Source organism: Eptatretus burgeri, chromosome 3 (genome assembly GCF_056783735.1).
Source record: "Eptatretus burgeri isolate ZD-2024b chromosome 3, Ebu_testis_v1, whole genome shotgun sequence".
Taxonomy (NCBI): Eukaryota; Metazoa; Chordata; class Myxini; order Myxiniformes; family Myxinidae; genus Eptatretus; species Eptatretus burgeri.
In genome coordinates, this window is record NC_140963.1 from 93,609,588 (window position 1) to 93,633,990 (window position 24,403).

The following is a 24,403-nucleotide window of genomic DNA, read 5'->3' on the forward strand; positions in this document are numbered from 1 at the left end:
TCCGCACGCCGGCCGGCGCGAATTCGCAACAATACATATATATATATATATATATATATATATATATATATATATATATATATATATATATATATATATATATATCTTCTTTCGGCTGCTCCCGTTAGGGGTCGCCACAGCGGATCATCCGTATGATCCGCATAGTGATTTGGCACATGTTTTACGCCGGATGCCCTTCCTGACACAACCCTGGTCACCTCTTACGACACAGGGATATGGTACACCTATTTTAACCGGGGTATACACCGGCCCAGTACACTGGTACTCATTTCGCCGAGCGAGGCTGAGTCAACCCCCTGGTGTATTAATTCAGTGACCCAACGGGGCTTGAACTCAGGACCTCTTGGATCCCAAGCCGCTGCCCTAACCACTGCGCCAACACACCAGGATATATATATATATATATATATATATATATATATATATATATATATATATATATATATATATATATATATATATATATATATATATATATATATATATATATATATATATATATATATATATATATATATATATATATATATATATATATATATATATATATATATATATATATATATATATATATATATATATATATATATATATATATATATTATATACACACGGTATATGGCTGGAGAGATCTGTGGTGAAATAAAAACAGAATAAAAATTGCGTGTATGCGTGCATGCGTGCGTGTGTGCGCACGCACGTGCAGAAATATTTAAATATTTGTAGTTTTTTTCACGAATATTTTGATATCACTCTTATTCTCAAATTTGGGTTAAGGCATTCATCTGATCTATCAATAATTTTATGCCCTTTTTGGATACAAAGTCAAAGCTTGTGGAAAAGCATGAACACAGAACGGATCATGGTGCCACAAAACAAAAGGTACATATAAAAAGATGGGGAAAACACCAACAGCACAGGTAAGGAAGAAAATATCAGGAGACTTGGACAAATATGGCATGAAGGGAGAATGCATGGGGTGGACAAGATGAAAACAGAAGCACACTCTCAGGAAGTAAAAACGGTAAAACAGAAAAGGAAGCAGTCAAAGACAGAGACCACCAATCTGTCAATGATGGGAAAATGGTCCATATTTTCAGCTTCGTCACAGGAGGTTTCCAAGGCATCAATCTGGGCAAGGTGTGAGGCAGGGGTCAGGTCAGGTCTGGAATGGGAGCATGCACCAGAGCACTTTCGCTGCGACCACTTTCCGCCATTACTCCAGGGGCCTCCGTCTGGCCATTCGCCAGGCTGATGCCTGGCCCATCCCCATCTCCTTGAGATGCTGATCAATCTGCTACAATCTGATCAAACGAGGAAAATGGTCGGCCCATCGTCCTCTTTCACTTATGAGGCTCCCTCGCTGAGAGAATCTGGTGAGCGGGATCAACGTCAGGAAAACGAGACGTGTCCACACAGCTGCGGCTGATGCTTACGGACTATGCAGGTAACAAATCTCATTTGAGTTTCAGCAACCGCTCGTTGCAGACAAAGTCCAACCAGCGATAGCGAGAGATTCTCCAAAGAGACCTGGTACCAAAGGAATTACGTCTCCATCTCAGATCCCTGCTCAGGGTGCAAGTCTCACATCCGTAGAACAAGACTGTAAGCACCAAGGACCTCAAGTCTCAAATTTCATCTTCCTGCACAGGACTTGAAGACTCGGACTTTCGTCCTTTCATCCTCCTGTGCCACACACCATGATCCAGTGAATCCATGACTCCTCAGGCTCGACCCAGATGCCCATTGACCTCTGGCTCACAGGAGGAGAGACAGGACTATCACTGCCAAGGAAAGTGAATCTCTCCTTGACCTTAACATTCTCACCATAAAGGGTTACAGACAAGATAGCAGCATCCAATATGTCATTGAAAGCCTGGATCTTAGTTGTGACCCAGGAAACCCTCTCTCTGAGAGGGTTCTCTGACTCCTCTTTCATCGCCTTGAGTGCCCCTGAAAGGATATCCAGAGTCTCCGCAAAGATGACTGCATCATCTGCGAAATCAATGTCAGAGATCTTCACATTCCCAAATGATGCACCGCAACTTGATCTCTCCGACATCTTCCCCAGAATCCAGCCCGTACAAGCGCTGAATGAAATGTGTGAAGGCCAGTACACACCCCTGACGAACTCCAGTAACAACGAGAAATAAGTTGGAGATGGTATCACCACATCTCACAGCAATCTCAGCACCAGAGTAGAGTTCAGACATCAGATTGATCAGTTTTGGTGGCACCCCACGAAAACCAAGAATCTTCCAGAGGGCATCACGATTCACTGAATCTAAGGATTTGCAGAGATCAACATAAGCTGCAAGCAGCCCTTGCCGACATCCACTGGCAACATCAAGGATGGGGATCTTGAAAGAGCTCCACAACTCTACAGGATTCCCCAAAGCACCCACCCCCCCCCCCCAAATCCCCACTCAGCCTTTTCGCAAACTCCTCAGCTACTCTCTCTCTCATCCTTGAGCTTGCCCACGTCCAGCCTAGGCTGGGATGGTACCATTCTCCCAGATTTAAGTTTCAACTTCAGAGTTGCTACAACAAGCCTGTGGTCGGTATTGAGGAACTGAGCACTCCAGTTGACCCTGCAGTTCTGGATCATCCTCCAGGGACCATCAACGAGCACATGGCCAATCTCCTTTGTAACACCACCAGCATTGGAATATCAAGTCCAGCGATGAGCCTGTGGGCGCTGAAACCATGAACCAACCACCCTAAGTCCATGACTTCTTGCAAAGTCAAGGAACTTAGTGCTATTCTGGTTCACAGTTCCAGACCCATAGGGACCAACACACGTCTTATAACCATCCCTATCAGTTCCAGTCGATTCAATGAAATTCCCCAAGACTAGAAGAGTATCTCGCTTGGGGTACAAATCAACCACAGACTCGAGCATAACACAGAATGCGTCCTTCACGGTGAGATCGCTCGACTCAGTCGGAGCATAAATAGAGACCAGGAAAATGACACCCAAGGAGTGATGAATCCTTTGTCTCATAATACGCTTGTTGACCAGTGTTACCTCAATTATCATTGGAGTCAGCTTATTGGACACAGCTGCAGCAACTCCTTGGGCATCGTAACCATCAGAGCGACCAGACCAATAGTAGGTGAAACCACCCGCCACGATCTCGCCGCAATCCGGTCTCTGGACCTCAGAGAATGCAGTAATACCGGTGTCCAAACGCTTGAGCTCAGATAATAACAGAGACAGGTGATCATCCTCTCTTCGGGATAGGATATTCCAGGCACCCACCCGAAGGGACAACCTCAGGTTAACCCAAGGAGACCGCTGTCTGGTGGACGACACCTCAGCACCACCCCGATGCACACTTCTGTAATCTGATCCGGGAAGTTTACCCCATGCTTTTCCTCCTATCATCAAACACTGGGGTTCCGGAAGGCTTTGCCCCAATCCCGGCATCCGATGAACTGCCCTGCGAAGGGAAGCTGCGCAGGAAGGACTCCCACCGAGTGGGTTTTCAGATTTTTTTTTTTTTGTGTTTGCGTTTTTCTTGTGTTTTGCGCAGTGAAGTGTTTTCCAGTGGCTGGAGTGCAAATCCTGCCACCAAACTCCTAAAAAAATGTAACCCGACTGCAAGAGGATGTCTGCAAACACAGTTAGGCACTAGATATGGATGGTAGTTGGCTCACAAGGAGCTCCTCTGCCCTTTGACAGGTTTTGTTTTTAATCCTGCTGGGTGTCCATATCATACATCCTCCTCACCAGGAAATCTGGTGGGGGAGACGGTTTAGTTGCTGAAAACCCGACCATGAAACTGGTTAGTACAAGTTTACATGGTCCCTGTATCGTCACAGGCATAATCTGGCCTGACCTGACAATAAGCAGGCGTGCCAGCCCAGAGGGAAGTGCAGTACTCCATCAAGGTGTGGATGAAGGCCTTGCAGGTGGATAGGAGTTCAGGTGTGCCAAGGAAGGACTTTGCTTAACGGAGAAGGCCCAGTGTCTTTCGAGGACAGCTTTGAAATGTGGCTTGCCCAAGAAAGATTTTGGCTGATGATGAGACTCAGGAGTTTGAATGACAGAACATTTTCAAGAGAATTGTTAAGAATATATACATGAGGGTTTGCCAGACAGTCCTTTTCGAGAGAAATAGTGTGAGATTTGTCAGGATTTAAATAAATATTCCAAGTATTTGACCAGATTGTCATTCTATAAAGGTCTAAAGAGAGGAAGGCGGCTGCTGACTGTCCCCTTTGAAGGATGACCTATGCCACGGCAGAGAGTGGAGTCATCAGCAAATAGATAAAGATGATGTTCCAGAAGTCAGAGAGATCATTGGTGAAGGTTAGTCATTGGACTGGACCAAGAACACTGCCTTAGGGCACACCAGCCTTGACAGAGAGAGGAGATGAAAGGATTCCGTTGAAAGATGCACATTGATTGCAAGATTAGAGGAAGTCGGCAACCCAAGTTGAAGTTGGCCTTGGTTCCATAGGCAAAGAGTTCGGAGAGCAAGGTAGGATGCCAGACTGTATTGAAAGCTTGAGATATGTCTCTCGACTCTCGTCGTGATCGCATGTCTGACATCAATTGTCAGAAGAGTGTAAGCAGCATATCCAAGGAAGAGTGTGGATGGATTTGTGACTTGGTCTGAATCTGGATTGATGATCTGAGATGAGGCCGTTAGAGAAAAGGAAGGATTTTATGTCTACTACCATAATGGATTCCATGACCTTGCTGATGATGAGCTGATGGGTCTGTAGTGAAGAGGATCCATTTTTGTACCTTATTTATGCAATGCAGTGATGTTTGCTGATTTCCAAGCAGATGGAAGATGACCTTGGGCAAATTATTGGTTGAAATGAGCAGAAAGAGGATGTGCAAGAGCAGCCAAGCAGGATTTTAGGACACGTGAGCTCATGCTACTCATGCTCAGTTGCAGAATCGGAGTTGACGGTGACCAGAAACTTCACAGGTTCAAAATATATAGACTCCCATGAGCAGTTGGGTGTGACTGGGTTGGGTGGGTCCAGTGAGGAATGAGGGGTTGGATACACAAGATTTGGAAGCAAACACAGAATTGAGGCATTCGGCCTTCTCACTCATGGGTGGCGTCGACTGTGGTGCCATTTGAAGTGAGGGAAGAAATGGAGGAGGTGCATCCACCAAAGACAGACTTAACAAGCACCACCAGGTTTTCGAGGAAGGAGACAAGTTTGAAAGTTAATTATGGAGGTTGGATGAATGCTGTTTTTTTGGCTCTCCTGAGAGTGGGCATGGCTTGGTGGGATGATCTTTTAAAATCTACTCTTTCTTCAATGCAGGAATTATTTACGTGTTCAGCTCACCATGAGCATAAGAGAGCAGATTTCTGTGGAATAATTCCCAGGCTGAGTTAATATCAGCGGCAGTAGATATAAGAGACCATTCCTGAAGTGAGATGGTGGCTTGCAGTCCCTGCCAGTCTGCCTCAGTGAACTGCCAGACTCGCTGGCACCGAGGGGCTCTCTCTAAGAATAGCCGCAAAGATGTTGACACTCACAAGCATATGATCAAATAATCCAATTGGAGCAGAGGAAGAGCAGAAGACTTTTGCAGGAAAGCTTGTCATGACCAAGTCCAGAAGGGAGGATTTGTCACAGAAGTCTTTGGAGCCTGGTGTTGGCTCAGTGGTTAGGGTGGCGGCTTGGGATCCTAGGGTCCTGAGTTCAAGCCCCGTCGGCCGCTGAATTAATACACCAGGGGGTTGACTCAGCCTGTCATCCTTCCGAGGTCGGCGAAATGAGTACCAGTTCCAGTGTGTACTGGTAGAGGGGCACTGCATCAGCGACACAGTCACGCTTCAAGAAATGATAGCTACCCCTGCAGCTAAGCTGCCATACGACCACCACCACCACAGAAGTCCTTTGTGAAGTGCCACAGCTGGTGAGAGAGGTACCAACACCCAGCCAAGTTGCATGGTGACAATTGAACTCACCATATATGAGGAAGAGAGAGTTGGGATGGGTGGTTAAAAGTTTGTCCATGTTGTCAGAGATAGAGATAGAGATAGATGGATGTAGATGGAGTCATTGTTTGGAGGACCGTACAACACACAAACAAACAAGAGGTGGGAGCGAAGGGGATGTCACAGCCAATAATCAGACTGGGATTTGGAGGTGTGAGATCAGTACACGAACAGTGACAAATGTAGTTCTTGTTGAAAAGTGCAACTTCGCTGTCAGGCTGATTAGAGGAGGCATTAGTGATGGGATAGACGACATAAGAAGTTAGGGACTTCCTGTGGGAGGAAGAATTTTGTTAAACAGATGATGTCTGGTTTATCAGGAGCAGCCAAGAATGAGAGATCTGTCAGATTGGAGCAGAGACCTCAGATTTTTGAGGTCCACAAAGTTATAGACAGGGGAGGAGGCATTGGGAGGGTGCAGGACAGGAGTGGAGTAGGGAAGCTGGGAGTGGGTGGCATAAGGTTGGAGCTGAGACAGTCAGGACATGGAGGAAGCTTCAATGGGGTAGGACAAGGGGGAAAACTTTGAGAGTGTGGGACGATTGGGAAGCTTTGAGGGGCAAGACTGGGGGAAGCTTAAAGGGAGAGGGACGAGGGTGAAGCTTTGAGGCGACAAGGTGAGGGGAAGCTTTCAGGTGGTGGGGCAAGGGGTGGTGCCCTTGTACTGAACTACTATGCAGCTCCTTAACAAGTGGTTAAATCGGTCACTTTATTTGGTTTCATGAAACTAATGTAGTATGACCTACATATAAACATTTACCTTTGGAGTTCTCCTTTATAATGGTGCTGCATTCAGGATTTGCTCTTCTCTGTAAAATACATTTTGCACCGGCTCATGGAGTATCCGTCAATGATGATTTCGTTAAAGTTAGTCATTTTTCTCTCGATAGAATTATCATTTCTCCATAGAATTATGAAAAACAAGAGCGAGGATTGCTTTTCAATACAAATCCCCTTCTGGTCCCAATGAATATTCTGGAAATAAAAAATTGTTTCCATGAATGTGTGGACGCACGCTCGAGCCGACACCGGAACCAAAATGAACAATAAACTCAACCTCACCGTGTTTCTGCTGATCCAATACCACGAAACTGCCATGATAATGCCTGATCCAACAGAACATATTGGGCCCAATAACTTTTTTTTTAAGATATCATGCTCTATATTGTTTTTGGCCCCATCTCTCAATGGTGAAGAATCACTTAAAAATTCTAGTAGCCGGATCTGGATCTTCACCAACATCGAATCAGTTCGTCCTTGTTACGTGCCAAATCTGCCCACAAAATTTCATCCGAATCCATGCACAACTTTTTGCGATATTCTACTTTCAAACAGACAGACATGGGTGAAAACATAATCTCCTTCCACCTTTGGTGACGATGGTAATAACCAGATGTACAGCACATACATGAAGCAAAAACCATGCCTACGGCTTATGTGCACACACAATACATTGTGGTTATATACCTTGGATCATTCCAATTGCACTGGGCCGTGGACTAACACCCAGGCCTGAGGCCTGATGCCTGCCAATCTTTGCTGCTTCATGCAATGGTAGCGCATGAATTTATTGGGGGTGTAGTCAGACCAGATGTCCAACCCATGGATGTAAAGCAGTGATGTGAAGTTAGGGTAGCTGAACACTGACCTATCCATCCATTGGGACCATACTCTGTGCAGAGCATTGGTGCTGCCTCAGCAGTCTCCTTAGCTATTGGACACAATCCTGGACGGGTCGCTCCTCCGACACAGGATCCCAGCAAGCTGGCACTCATTTTGCCGACCTCGGAAGGATGACAGGCAGAGTCAACCCCACCTGGTATTAATCCAACATCCGAGTGGGATTTGGACTCAGGATCCTAGGATCCTAAGCCCACCACCCTAACCATTAAGCCAACACCAGGAATACTGACCTATGTATAATAATATATAATATTTTCTGAGTCTAAAAAGGGCATAACTCAGTGTAAATTTGTCGAAATGCCCTGAGACTCGAACTTATTCAAAAACTTATCATAAAGAAGACATGTACCAAGTTTCAGTTGAATATGTAAAAGGGTATGGGGAAAAAAAGTCAGAAAAATCACAGGTGGGACGGATGGACAGACGGACAGATTGAGAGCAAACCCATAGTCCCCTCCGGTGAAACCGGCAGGAGACTAATAACAACCCATAAGGGGAACTGTTTGCGCGTTTCACACTCAGACTGAAATTATTCTCAGAGTACATTTGCAATTCTGGCTGAATTTCAAATTTTGACTTTGTGAACAATCTTTATTTCTATCTCCCTCTCCCTCTCCCTCTCCCTGCACTGTCTCTTCATTTTCCATCTGCATCATTTGCTCATCCGTTACACGATTCCTCGCTTCTCTCGTATCTTTCGCATCCAAAAACATAATTCAATTCGAAGTTTCTCATCCATGAAATTAACAGTAGTGCATAATGAGAAGGGATGTCAACATGAAGAAATATGTGCGCGCGGTCAGCAGTACTAACTGTGCTGTTACATTGCAGGAGGGCCAGACGGCCTTGCACTTGGCGGCAATGGGAGGATTTCCTGGCTGTGCCCAGTTCCTTCTCTCTTTCGGATGTGACATCAACTCGCAGGACAGAGTAAGTCCACATGATCGTCATTTTTCACAATGTGAAGCGGGTTATGAAAATTCTGAGCAGCACTGCAGCGCTATTTCATTGGATCATACTTGTTTTATTTATGTTTTGTGTTTTTTTTTTTTTCTTTCTACCATTGCTGCACTTTTTGAGATTACTAACTTTCCATACATTAGTACATTTTCAGACGTGTAGTTTTGGGGGTGGGAGAAAAGCTCAACTGGAAGCAATGTTCACCATTGAGCTCTCCGGTCTTAATTCATCCTTTAAGGAGTTGGGTTTAACAGAACATTAATTGGTCTTCTGATGCAGGGGATGCCGCTCAGAGTACGTCCACCATGCTGTCCAGTTTGTTTTGAAGTTGCGTTCGTGAAATGACAAATGAGGATTTTCCAAACAAGGTGGCCATTGTGTGCCCGTACCCACCCCCCCCCCCATCGAAATTCCCTACTAGGGGTTGGCAGTATAATTTGTACACCCTGTAGGTGGTGATGCTGGGGGTGTACATGTGTCACAGGAATGATGGTCACAATGGCCTCCGATGTCTGAATTTCCTTGCAATTAATTGTATATCATCCTATTCTCATATTCGCTTGCACTGGTTTATTTCAACCCAGGCTCCATCCACAATGTCATACACGATGACTAAATGATTTGCCATCCTCTGTTACAGAGCGTTGGTTCTGTCAAAGCAGTTTCTTGACAAGGGTTATGCTGGGAGGTTTTCCATCCCTCTCCCAGCAGAAGTTAGGGCAGGAATTTGGAATTTTGCCAGAGTGCCGGCGACAGCTCGCGTTCTCTTTGTGAAGGACACTGTGCCATCTTTTAACGTCCACCAACTAGTATTGGCAGACAGAATGCCAGTTTAACATCCATCCAAGGGATAGCACACACGTGGATGAATCGCCCTGCCTGAGAAACCGGGATGTCAGTTTGTAGCTCGGCTGAGATTCCAACCCAAGCAGCACAGCTTAGAGGAGACTGTGCGTACCTCTAGGCCATCCTGCCGTACACTACACAGCATCTAATCTTGTTACTTGCAAAATCGAAGATTTTTTTCAAGTACATTGGTCAGTCTATTTTGTTATTCTGTCTGTCTGTTTGTCGCCTCCAGGTCGCAATTTTAAACCGATTTTCACGAAACTTCACCACATGGTAGAGTTTGTCATAAGGAAGAAGCCTAATGTTGTTTAGGTCAAAAGGTCAACAAAGGTCAGAGGTCAATAAACTTAGGTGAGATTTCTAAAATCCTCAATTTTCATCCGATTGACTTGAAATTTGAAGAGGATTTATATTTAAGGCCACTGAATTCAACCAACCAATTATTTTTGAGGTCAACTTAGGCCAAAAGGTCAACATAAGCTGACTTTCTAAAATTGTAAACTTTCATCCGATTTACTTGAAATTTGAAGAGCCGTTGCACATTTGATCATTGAATTCAATCACCAATTATTTTGATGTCAAACTTGTTTAATGGACTTTGCAAGTATCGTGCTCTGCACGACGTCTTTGTCTTGGTTGTCTGCTTGTCAATTGCCTACAGGTCACAATTTTAAACCGATCGTCATGAAACTTTACCAAGTTGTCGAGGTCGTTTCAACTGAGAAGCCTATTCATTTTGAGGTCAATGTTCAAAGGTCATCTTGAGGTCAGATTTCTAAAATCGTCATTTTTCATCCGATTGACTTGAAAGATGAACAGGATTTACATATTGTGTCACTGAATTGGGAAACCAACTATTTGAGGTCAAAAGGTGAAAGGTCACCTCAAGGTCAAACTTCTAAAATCAGCAATTTCAATCTGAAAAATCATCAATTTTCATCCTGAGCTTTGATTAAGATTGTCAATTTTAATCTTAATGAAATGGACAATTTGATGTATCCATGGCAACCTTTGGAGCAGGGGATGGATTTTGCACATATCATGCTCTGCACGACGTCTTTTTCTTGTTTTATCTTTGGAAAAACATAATTATATGATATTTTTGTTAAGAAAGTCTTCTTGATATCAATACCAATGTTTTAAAACAATGTTCTTCTTTAACGGCCACAATTATTCCCACGTTCATGTGGGGATGGCCGGTGAAAGCTTGGCCCAAGTCTTTCACGAACCGGCTCGCGAGGCCTGGCGTTCGACTAAGGTTCGGGCAGGAATTTGGAATTTAGCCTTGATGCCGGCGAGAACGGCTGTTCGACGTCCATCCGAGGGACGCCACACACTGATGAATTACCCTGCCTGTGAAACACCTGGATGACAGTTTATAGCTCGGCCGAGATTCAAACCCAGCCTGGACAGCTTACAGGCGAGTGTGCGTACCTCTCGGCTATCCTGTCATTGACTATACAGCATCTCGTTTTAACTTTGAAAAAACGTAATTATATGATATTTTTTAATGAGAAAGTCTTCTTTATATCAACAGCAGTGTTTTAATACAACATTCTCTCTATATCCACAATTAAGTAGGAACTAACACGACTGTGCCACACCATATTGAATTCCATTCTTGCTCTCAAAGCTAACAGGTAGAGTTATCCGTGTTATCCGTATCTTTGTCAATCCGTAACGATCCAATTTTTATTCTCGACTTACGTTCCTCGAATATAATCTTTACTATAATCGATTCATTATTTACATCAACGATTTGGATAATGGGGTAAAGAGTAAGCTTTCCAAATTTGCAGATGACACAAAGCTTGGAGGTGAGGTGGATAGCAGAAGGGGTGGTGATCAGATTCAGGAAAGTATTGATAGTTGCATAGATTGGGCAAACGATTGGCAGATGTAATTTAACCTGAGCAAGTGTAAGGTGTTAGGGATGGGAAAGAACAATGAAAATCGAGATTACAGGATGCAAGGGGTAATTTTGGAGCGTGTCACACAGGAGAAGGATCTGGGGGTGGTCATAGATATGTGAGATAAGCAGGCAGCACAGTGCCAGGCAGCTATAGGTAAAGCAAATAGGGTTTTAGGTTGTCTTCAGAGGGGGATCAATTATATATCAAGAGGTGGTGTTAACATTGTACAGGAATTTAGTGAGGGCCACAGTTAGAATATTTTGTACAGTTTTGGTCACCACAATTCCCGAAGGACATACATGCCATAGAGAGGGTGCAGCACAGGGCTACTAGATTGATTCCGGGCCGAGCTACACTCGGCTCTGAGGAGCGGCTGAAGGAGACAGGGCTTTATACACGAGAAAGGAGGCGGTTAATGAGGAGATATGATACAGATGTTTAAGATAATGAAAGGTAGAGATAAATTAAGTGAAGATAAATTAATTATTCAACAGAGTAGACAGTGATAGGACCAGGGGCCGTAGCCTGAGAGTAAAGGAGAGGAGAGTTAAGACGGTAGCAAGGCAGGGGACTTTCACTCAGAGAGTAGTTAATGCATGGAATGGCCTCCCTGGAAAGGTAGTGACAGCAGGAAAAGTAGATAAGTTTAAATTAGAATTAGATAGGTACCTGCTAGTTATGGGGATGTTGATCATACTTTTAGGTAGTTTGAGCATTGATGGGTGATGGTGTGCATGTGTAAAGAGTGCTGTTGGTGGGAGTCTTGTCAAAGGGGGTTATGTGGTTGATGTGTGTTTTTAACCAAGCCCATGCCCCCTCCCCTGAGGGGAAGAAGAAGAAAAATAAAAACCTACAAAAACCTTTTTTTTTAAACATTAAAAAAAAAATTGATTAAATTAAAAAGTTTGCATTTTCTTCCTTGGATCTTGTGTAGATAAATTAGTATTGTGTTCGTGCAGGCATGATGTGCTGAATGGCCTCCATCTGTGTTTGATTTCGTTGTGTAATTCACGGACCGATGTTTGTGCGTTTGTTTGTTTGTGGGTTTGTTTGTTAGGCTACTCCTCCTACAGTTTTGGCCCAATTTCATCCAGACTTGCTACAGAGGATCAGCATGACCCCAATTAATGTATAAGGGTATTTTTTTTTATCTTTGCCGGTGTTCTTGGGGGGTGGGGTGGGGGGAGGGGAGATACAAATTCATTACATAAATGTGTCATGTAGCACCGCCTCTAGGTGGAGAGGGGGGGGGGAATATTACAAGTCTCCACCATTTATAGTTTTCCTGTCCCCACCTTTTCCAGTGCAATGAGGTGTTTTGAATTATAAGCAGTAGGTATGTAGCCTGGGTTGGTTTTTTTTTTGCGTATATAGAGCTGTCAGTTGCCTATACACCGCCCAAATAAAGATGCGTCAGAAGAACGTGTTGCATGCTTGGAACAAGATCGCCCATAGGGCGGAATCAACTCAAGCCTAATAATACCTCTTCCTGGTTATGGCAGGTGCAGCAACGACCTGTGACCAGCGGTCACCTTATCGATCACTCCGTACCAATGTTGTAATGCATGTTTAAAAATGACCACAGCTCTTGTCTCACTGGTAATATGAATATAATCACATGGAGCCTTTATAGAGAATTATACAGGGGAACTTATAGATACATGAGGCCAATTGGTCCATTATACCTGTGTCATATCCCCACCCCAATAACTTAATTAACGATGCACTTATTACCTCCAGCACCTAAGGTGGGTGGAGGTTATGTTTTCTCGTCTGTTTGTCTGTCTGTGATCAGGATATCCCAAATACTAATGGATGGATTCGGACGAAACATCGTGGACAGGCTGTGTGTGTATGTGACAAGGACAAATCGTTTCGATTTTGATAAAGATCTGGTAATGATAGGTTTTTTTTAATTTTAATTGATTATTCACCATTCAGAGATGGTGCCAAAACCGATATATGGCATAATATTTCAAAAGTTATGGACAGGTGATTTGGTGGATGAGTTGGGAAGATGCCGAGAAGAAGCCGATTAGATTTTAAGGTTCGGATGCAGATCCGGCTTATCCAATCCATTGGGACCATACTCTGTACAGAGCGTTGGTGCTGCCGAAGCAGTCTCCTTGGCTATTGGGCACAATCCTGGACGGGTCGCCACTCCGACGCAGGATACTTGAATGACTCGGCCATCCCAGCAAGCTGTTACTCATTTCGCCGACCTCGGAAGGATGGCAGGCTGAGTCAACCCCCTGGTGAATTAATTCAGCGGGCAACGAGGCTTGAACTCAGGACCCTTGGATCCCAAGCCGCCACCCTAACCACTGAGCCAACACCAGGCTTATCCGGCTTATAATTTTCTACAAAACGTAAACTGTTTAGCCTGGTGGAGGTTTTCACTGTACTGAGTGCCATTCTAGTCTTCTCTGCACTCAGCCCATTCTTACCATTATCTTTTTCCAACTTCATATACGGATCCCTTTTATAATTAAATTGCACGTTCTACTTCATTTATCGCCAGATAAATTTGCCAGGATGCTGGCAAACAATGGCCGACTTCGTTTTTTTTTTTCATTTTGGGAATGTTTAAAGTCCATAACATCAATGCAGACAGGACAAGCCTGTCTCGCTCTCCCATCTGACAAGAAAAAGGCAGTTTTAGTCGAATTTGACTCCACAGGGGTTCAAATCAAACACTGGACAGCTCAAGGGCAATCACACCACCACTCAACTGTCCCGTTATTACTCGATCGATAACAGACGACCTTCCTGGACATTTCCCATCCAAGTTATAAGCGGGCACAACTCTGTTTTGCTTCTGAGATCTGATGAGATTGGTCGCATTAAGGCCATTTATCACGAGGTTGAGCAGACAGCCAAAAATAAGGCATGCATTTGTTACAGACATCTGGGGGATTGAGTGAATTGAATTTGAGAAAGGAACATAAGGTGAAATGGAAGGTGAGGGAAGTGGAGGGAAAGAAGGTACAACTGGAGAAAGCAAAAAGAAGCAGAGGATGGAGAGATGAAAAAGATATGGTAATGAGATCTGAAGGAAGATCTAAAGGAGTTCATTAAATCCTCCACTTCTTTCATGTCATCTTCAGTGCTTCCTTACTCATCAGTCTTGGTCTGCCCATTCTTCTCCTGCCAACTGCATAAAGATAAAGACCTGAGTGGTGATATCCCCCTCTTCCCTCCCGAGCATATTCCCCAACCAACGCCTCTCATTGCTGTGCCTCTCATACCTTTTTGCTAATGGGGGGTGCCGAAGGTATTGGGATATGAAGGAAGGGCAAAAGGAGTGCTTTCAATTAGAGTGCACATGGAATGGCACAGACATTTTCTCAGATTGAAACCATGAATACCATTTTTATTACTGGCCATTAGTTGATTATTTTTTTTTTATCCCAATCTTTTGCAGAAGGGCATGAAACCTCTTCATTGTGCAGCCCAGGAGAGCCAAGAGGAAGTTGCAAAATTACTGATTGATGGTGGAGCAGATGTGGATGGCTTGGACGATGTGAGTGGAAGGTTGGAGGACAGACAATAAGTCCTGGTTGTAATGGATAGATACATTTTTCTTGGTATACGTTCCCATTTGTCATAGTAACTCCATTGAACAACGAATTAAAAGGCATAAAACTACTTGTATTCATCTCAAGATATTATATGGGGTTGGAACTCTGTGACAGTTCAAACATGACTCACCAACTGAAAGTGTAAAATGAGAGTGAAGAGCAAATAAATGTCATTTCTTCAACTGAAAGCAATCATTTTCCCAACCAACGTGATTTGCAAAGAATCACAAAAAAATGTTACATTTATGGATCCGTAATATAAACAATTCCCAGACACTTCAGCACTGACGAGGCAGAGATCAAAGACTATCAACATGAAGGTAGTTTTATGAAAGGATCACGGTGGAAGATATATTTGAAGCACATATTGAAAAACGAAAAAACAAACAAACAGTTTTTAATGATGGTGGTTATATTTAGACCTGGACCTCATTGCAAAAATGCAGATGGAGAGACTTAACGTCATTTTTAACATGCTGCACACAATGCCTGCACAGTCCCGGTTGAAGACCACTCGGTGGTCAAAACGTCGGAGCTGAACTTTGCTTGCAGGGCAGCAATGCTCACCGATGGTGACTTCATTTTTGAATCAATAAGTTGTCTTTAAGTTGGACGGGAAATCACCAGACCATGCATCGCATAGGACAAATGGTCTCTTGCGTGATAATTTTGTTGCACTTTCTTATATAAACAGCGATGCACAGGTTGGATAAAGGACCATAATAAAATGGTACTGGGTGTGATGAACTGAATTACTAATTCCCCCTCGCACGTGAAGCAAAAAGCGAGGTTAAGCAAAGGTTCATGTCTGTCCATCCGTCCATCCGTTTGTCTTTCTACAAACATCAGTTTTTGATCGAGGAACAATTTAATTTTAATTGAATTTTGGATTTTGAACACGAATCGGAACATGTATTAGAAAACAAACCGACTGTTTAACAAACAGTACTTTGGCTCTGAATTCGTCCTGATCGCACATGTACAGAGAGGAATGAGATTATAAAATATTTTTACTCTGTCTGCCTGTCTGGCAGTCAAACAAAATTTAAAATCATTACAAACAGGAAACTCACTTTTTTCGGACGTCATAAAGGACACAAACAACAGGCACAAACAACTAATGTAACGTCTAGATATAGTGGTGTAATCGACACTGCGCCAACAGCGGCAAAACCGGTAAAATCCAAAATTAATTAATTCATACGACTTTTAAAATCTTTATTAGCCCCCATTGGACTTGGTCCAAAATGGGGGCTTATGGAGTTGGTCTTCATTTTTATGTCCGTGCGTGCGTGTGTGTGCGTCCGCAACCATATCAGACATGTATGGACCAATTTTTTTCCAACTCGGCACAAATACAACACATGATAGTGTACATTAGCACGTCATTTTTTTGATGACATCAGATCCAAGATGGCCGGCTGTCGGCCATTTTAGTTGTAAAAAAAAAACCTGATACTGAACACGTCCTCAACCATTTCTCAGACAAGCAATTACTGATTTTCTTCAAACTTGGCACAAGCACATAGCACAGTACATCCATCCATCCATTGGGACCAAACTCTGTGCAGAGCATTGGTGCTGCTTAAGCAGTCTCCTTGGCTATTGGGCACAATCCTGGACGGGTCGCCACTCCGACACAGAGTCGTACATGATGGCATACATGTGCACCTCCCTTTATTTTGCTATCTGATCAAAGACGGCCAACTGGTAGACTGACGGCCATTTTAGTTGAACATAAATATGGGCTATCCCTTTAACTCCAAACAGCAAAATTGCTAAAACAATGGGGGACTATGACATTTTATGTCTTTTTTACTTGTTTTATTTAAATTTAATTAAATATTTGGACACTATAGAACACAAATCGCCTTCCAAGAACCTCCAGTTTGGCATTACCTGGACTTGTTAAATAAGGTGGTGGATAAGACTGCTTCAATCGTGCTAAACTTCAAGAAAAATTTAACGATTTTTTAAATCATTATTTTATTTAAATTGAAGTAAATACTTGAACAGTGTGCGGGGTAAGATTTAAGATCCTCTTTAGTTAATTGTGTATTCCCTTGTTTTCATCATTCTTTGTCTTTTATCTTTTCTTGTTCTGCCTCTGTTAAAGGGATGATCCTTGAGCAGTAACGAGACTTAGCCTTCTGTTGTGAGTGCAGATGTGTTCCACAGCTGCACACCTGACTGTCCTGAGCAATGCAACCGGCATCATGAAGCTGATCATAGAGGCAAATGGAGATCTTAACTTACTTGACAACGTAAGCAGAGCCTGTTTGTGCATAACTGCGTTCACTATTTGTGAATACCGTGTTCCATTTTTATTTATTTGTGTAAAGTACTTGCATTATGGTTGCATCATTACTCTGAATGCCTGGTGTTGGCTTAATGGTTAGGGTGGCGGGCTTGGGATCCGAGGGTCCCGAGTTCAAATCCCGCTCAGCTGTTGAATTAAAACCAGGTGGGGTTAACTTGGCTTGTCATCCTTCCGAGATCAGCAAAATGAGTGCCAGCATGCTGGTGTGCTGTGTCGGAGTGGTGACCCATCCAGGATTGTGCCCAATTGCCAAGGAGACTGCTTAAGCAGCACCAACGCTCTGCACAGAGTATGGTCCCAATGGATGGATGGATGGATTACTCTGAGTTGCTGATATGCCGTTAATGCAGTGCCCCATGTAGGTTGAGGTAGGAATTTGAAATTTGTTCAGTGTGTTAGCACATGATAGCAGATTCTTTACGAAAGGCACCGTGGGATCTTTAATGTTCAGGAACAAATGCAATCAAATGAGTCCCCAGTTTAACATTCTGTTTTTCTATCTGATCAAGGGCACACTTTTTGAAGCAATACCCTGCGTGTGAAGCACTAAGGTGACATTTTATAGCTGGGTCGACCTATAAACCCAGGTTAAAGAGCTCATAAGGCAAATGCGTAAACATTTGAGCTATCCTGTCAGCCATGAATATTTAATTGTAACATAATTATTGCATGTTTGACATTGTGTACTGCCATAACACGATGTATATTGTATTTTGTAATGATAAGTGTCAAAGTATGAAAATACAAGGCAGCAAAGAATTGGCCACTTGGTAAACATTAGATCCAAAGAGTCCATGAACTTATCTTTGATACATTTTCAATATGCATTGCTGCCTGACAGAATTAGGCACGGTTCCCGAATGCTAATATGATGATAGGAAACATCCCTCAAAATCTTGACTCTGACCTCATGCATGACTGGGTGGGGTGTTGGGACCATACTGCATGACAAGATGGCCTTCACCTGTTGAGAGGTGCCTTTGTTATATATATAGAAAAGGATATTAAAAAACCCAAACATGAAATAAAGCAAAGCATGTGTACTTCAACCCCAAGTCCAAAGTACATGGTGAAACAAAACTTGTCAAACTAATACACATACATCAGCTCATGGTCATACAAAACCTACATCAGAGCTATTATACCACAAGGAATCGTCGTAGCATAAGTAAGTTCTTTATAAAAGAATTTACCATGTACAATGGTAAATACACTTTAAAAAAATTCAGCCCCCATGACCCCACCCCCTCTGGCCCGGCTCCTCGGGGTCATATCAAAAATCCGACAGTGTTGTGCACTTGCCCATATATATATACATATATATATATATATACATATATATATATATATATATATATATATATATATTGTCCCAAAGTTTCAAGTTCCTATCTCAAACGGTGCAAGAGGAGCTATTTTGAACCCCTATCCGCTAAGCACCCCCTACCCCCCCCCCCAAGCACCCTCTGATCATCATGTGTTTAAAAAAAATATGTTGTTAAATGCATAACTCATGAATATGTTTGATTTAAAAAGCTATGACAATTTTCTTTTAAAAATCGACCCCCATGACCCCAACCCCTCTAGCCCGGCCCCAGTGGTCATATCAAAAATCTGAAAGTACTTCCCCATACATATATCTACTATGTCCCAAAGTTTAAAGTTCCTATTTCAAACGGTGTAGGAGTTACAGGGTAAGACAGACGGACGTACGGACGGACGGACGGACGGCGGAGACAATCACAATATTCCCACTTTTCTTCAAAAGCGTGGGAATAATAAATGCAGGTGAGTAACCCAAGACAATGGGGAAGCATGGTAATTTTGTGTGCCAACGGACATCGAAGATGATACACCAGGAAAAATCACAGAACCATCAGAAAGCATCTGAAAATGAAAATATGAATAAATGAAAATAAATAAAAGAAAAATCAATTGCAGGTTAGCGACCCGAGACAATGGGGGAAGTTCATTGTTGCTTACAATGTATAAAGATACCCCACAACTATGTATGTCAATATACAGGTGGCTGCAAAAGTAGGTATACAGAAAGGATTATACCAGCATTACCAGTATTATCATAGTGGTGCTAGGATTAATTTAACACTAGAATTCATTTAATTCATTAAAATTATTATTACCATTTTTAATATTTTATTATTATTGTTATTATTGATATGCTTGTATAATCAAGAAAATACGTTTTGTGCGCACATTTTGTTTTTCATTCCTGTATACCTACTTTTGCAGCCCCATATATATATATATATATATATATATATATATATATATATATATATATATATATATATATATATATATATATATATATATATATATATATATATATATCCAGGCGAGGGCTTGGACTTGGCGGGGGGGGGATGCTTGCAACAGAATTTTCATCAGAGGAGTGACTTGAGGAGTCTTCATATTCCTTGTTATTATATACTAGTTAGCCTGGTGTTGGCGCAGTGGTTAGGGCAGCGGCTTGGGACCCAAAAAGTCCTGAGTTCAAGCCACGTTGGGCCACTGAATATATATATATATATATATATATATATATATATGTATATATATATATATATGTATATATATATATATATGTATATATATATATATATATATATATATATATATATATATATATGTATATATATATATATATGTATATATATATATATATGTATATATATATATATATTGCATATGTGTGTGTATATATGTATATACCAAGTCGTATAACACCAGGGGGTTGACTCAGCCTGTCATCCTTCCGAGGTCGGCGAAATGAGTACCAGTGTACTGGGCCGGTGTATACCCCGGTTAAAATAGGTGTAACAGATCTCTGTGTCGTAAGAGGCGACCAGGGTTGCGTCAGGAAGGGCATCCGGTGTAAAACATGTGCCAAATCACTATGCGGATCATACGGATGAACCTCTGTGGTGACCCCAAATGGGAGCAGCCGAAAGAAGAAGAAGAAGAAGAAGAAGATATATATATATATATATATATATATATATATATATATATATATATATATATATATATATATATATATATATATATTCTCGTAAAGGTGCCCGTCTTCGACGGGCGTCAGTGGCAACATATGGTAAAAGACAGATAGCATGAATGTATTTTAAACAATATATTATATCATTTTTATCCATTGATTTATGAGGATGTTCAATATCACTGTTAGGATCAAGGCGAGGGCTTGGACTTGGGGGGATGCTTGCAACAGAATTTTCATCAGAGGAGTAACTTGAGGAGTCTTCATATTCCTTGTTATTATTGGCATCTGCCATCACGATCGAACTCTTACTTGTGAGACGGTTGAAGAAGTACTTTTACGGAGCGGTAGACTCAAGGCTCACTGAAGCACTGAAGGCTCGAAGGCTATTTCTGTCGGTTCAAATTTCAAGGATCAAGCAGCCATTGTTGTTCAATTAAAGTTGGGTTGCCAGATTTTTATGTGCACGTGCTCAATCCCGCACTCACCCGGAAAAGACTCAAGTACACCGTCAGTACTCACCTACACACTAAAACGATGGTCATGATTTTGGGTTTAACCGTAACTGACCGGGCGATACTTTGTTGGCAGTTGGTCCGGCTGGGCAGCAGGTATCGGTCGATGAAAATTTCAAAACGGCAACCATGTATAAAAAAGCAAAGAAATACTTTGTACTTAGTCAGAAAGTCATGGTTTTGTGAAGAAACTACGGCACATGGAAAGTGCAAATTCGTCAGGTATGAACTCAACTGTTTTCTCCCCAAATGGAGCATGATTCTATGAGCCGAACTCATCTTAGTGGTCCTCTAAAAAATGGGAAACATTTTTATTTCTTTTTTGTGCAATAATTCTTCTCATTTTGCAAATGGAGTTTTTGAACTGCTTAACGACCATAATCATCAAAACGAATTTTGAGGGGCCTCTTAAGGAAGACAATAATATCATTACTATATCTGTCAAAGCTTGTTTCATTTCATGCAGTCACAAAAATCTGATGGTGGAACAAAAAAAGGGGCGTGCCGAAATATTAATCTTCTTCTTCTTCTTCTTTCGGCTGCTCCCGTTAGGGGTCGCCACAGCGGATCATCCGTATGATCCGCATAGTGATTTGGCACATGTTTTACGCCGGATGCCCTTCCTGACGCAACCCTGGTTGCCTCTTACGACACAGGGATATGGTACACCTATTTTAACCGGTGTATACACCGGCCCAGTATAATGGTACTCATTTCGCCAACCTCGGAAGGATGACAGGCTGAGTCAACCCCCTGGTGTATTAATTCAGTGGCCCAACGGGGCTTGAACTCAGGACCTTTTGGATCCCAGGCTGCTGCCCTAACCACTGCGCCAACACCAGGCTCTCGCGTGCCGAAATATTAATATAAGATATATATATATATATATATATATATATATATATATATATATATATATATATATATATATATATATATATATATATATATATATACATATATATATATATATATATATATATATATATATATATATATATATATATATAGATATAGTTACTGGCCGGGGTCAGCCGCCAACCGACCGCTCTGAACGGAGCCGCAAGTCGAGTCGGCCCGACCGATCGCCCGGAATATAGATCGCCGCCCGGATAACTCTGAGCGACGGGTTCTTGTACAAGAACCAAAATACGTCAATCGGCAGATCACGTGGGGTAGGGTCGATTGCCAATCTTCAATGAACCTAAATACCCACGTGATCCAACTACCAGGGTATTCCACCCTCGACAGAACTCATACGGAACAAACCGCCGAGGCGAGGCGAGCTTGTCCATGCGCGATTCCGAGCGGCGTAATCAGAATGTCCCCCTATTTTGGCAAACCAATGGCTTTCTAACTCCCAACACACGAAATGCTGTCAATGAGGAAATGCACACAACGAACAGGTTTACATTTACACAAGGACATTTATTATAATGATACACGTATGCAATTAAATAAGGCAAAACACATATGCAATTATGCAAGCAACAAAAGCACGACAAAAGAACTACAACCGTCTACTTATTATGTAGTCATTTACACTTAACAGCAGTTCCTACTTATTAGACGGGCCCACGGACACACATACGCACACACACAAGAAATGGTGGCTGAGGCCTTTAATCACGAGCTCCAGCTCGGAGGACAGGTGAGCTGAAACTCAGAGCCTTACTCGAACCTCTCCACCTCGTGTGGTCTTCAACTTGTCCGGTCCCGGGCTCCAGCGAGAGCGAGCTGGATCCAAATCGCCGTGAGCCGCGTTCCTTCCCGAGCTCCCGCAAATCCTCCCACGGTTCTCAACACGTGCCGGTGAGACGAGGCGCCGATCCTTCCTGTCGATCGTCGCTTCCCCGAGGATCCAACTCCAAGAAGTGGTTGATGCGTCGCACCAAGCCGGGAGACAAAATGGAGAACAAAAAGCTCCACAAACCAAGAAGAAGAGGAAGAAGAGGAAGAAGCCTCCACTCGCAGCTCTAGCCGAACAACCGGTTCAAGTTCCTTCCAAAACAAAGCAGCAGCCGAAGCTCACTGAGCCAGCCGAAGCAAAAAGCTTCCGAAAGCCTCAAGCCAAGCAAGCCAAGCAGGACCCGATGGCCTGCTGAACGACTGCTCTCTCTGAAGCAAAAAGCTTACTCCTCCCACGGGACTCAGCACACGAACTCTGCACACGGGACTCAGAACGGGACTCTTCATGAACTCTGCCACGGGACTCCCACAAACTCAGCCCACGAACTCAGCCCTACCACGGGACTCCCACGCGAACAAAGAAAAGATTTCCTCTTTATCCTTTACACCCCCTCCCCCACACCCAGCGTGACTCATGCCCTCGTGATCCACCCCCCGCTCAACCACGGGTGGGAGGGAGTTGTTGACGTCACCGCAGGGTTCTTCTTCCTCTTCGCAGAAGAGGAGGAGGGACGTCTCCATTGTTCGCTCCCTAACTATTAAATCGATCCGCAGTGCATCTAATCGATCTCTGAACATTTAAACAATGAAAGGTGAGCTATCTAGGGAACGTTCACTTATCGACATAGCTGACTAAGGGAACCTGTATGTTGTGTGCAATCAAATTCCAAATTCGTAACTATATATATATATATATATATATATATATATATATATATATATATATATATATATATATATATATATATATATATATATATATATATATATATATATATATATATATATATATATATATATATATATATATATATATATATATATATATATATATATATATATGTATATATATGTATATATATATATATGTATATATATATATATATATATATATATATATATATATATATATATATATATATATATATATGTATATATATATATATATATATATATATATATATATATATATATATATATATATATATATATATATATATATATATATATATATATATATATATATATATATATATATGTATATATATATATATATATATATATATATATATATATATATATATATATATATATATATATATATATATATATATATATGTATATGTATATATATGTATATATATGTATATATATATATATATATATATGTATATATATATATATATATATATATATATATATATATATATATATACACGCAGGGGTCAGGGTTCACCATGAGGGGTACTTCTCAGACTCTTCCCGACTACCGGCCCTGCAGGCCGCCGCGCTGCGGCTAAGTCCACAGCACGTCAGGTTGTCAAGCAACTATGGATGCTGATTGATACCACCAAACCTGGCAGGATCCTCACGCTAAAACACGTTACCTTTTCCGGTGGTTTGGCGATGTCAGTTGAGGTACATACCCTTCTATTTATATCGTACAGCCGAGCGGAACCGTGAGTACGCATTGGTTAATTGTGGAGCCAATAAATTGGGCAGAACTTCCCATCTATCTCGTCTAACACACTAAATCGAGCCAATGGAAGAAAGGACGAAGCAAGCATGTTGGAAACGGTTAACAGTTCAACAAGGAGATTTATTTACAAACATAACCAAGCAATCAATGTAATCAGTGGCATGTATTTGCAAGCGCAT

The 24,403-nt window shown here is 42.1% G+C and overlaps 1 protein-coding gene across 7 annotated transcripts in view; it reads left to right on the top strand.

The window, feature by feature from the left end:
* Positions 1-24,403, top strand: part of ANKDD1B (ankyrin repeat and death domain containing 1B) — a 126,090-nt gene that overhangs the window by 73,580 nt on the left and 28,107 nt on the right. For all 7 annotated transcript variants that reach the window (XM_085874542.1, XM_085874545.1, XM_085874546.1 and 4 more), the window contains 3 exons: positions 8,514-8,612; positions 14,829-14,927; positions 17,151-17,249. In XM_085874542.1, coding sequence (XP_085730668.1) covers positions 8,514-8,612; positions 14,829-14,927; positions 17,151-17,249 — 297 coding nt within the window. The remainder of the gene's footprint in view (positions 1-8,513; positions 8,613-14,828; positions 14,928-17,150; positions 17,250-24,403) is intronic.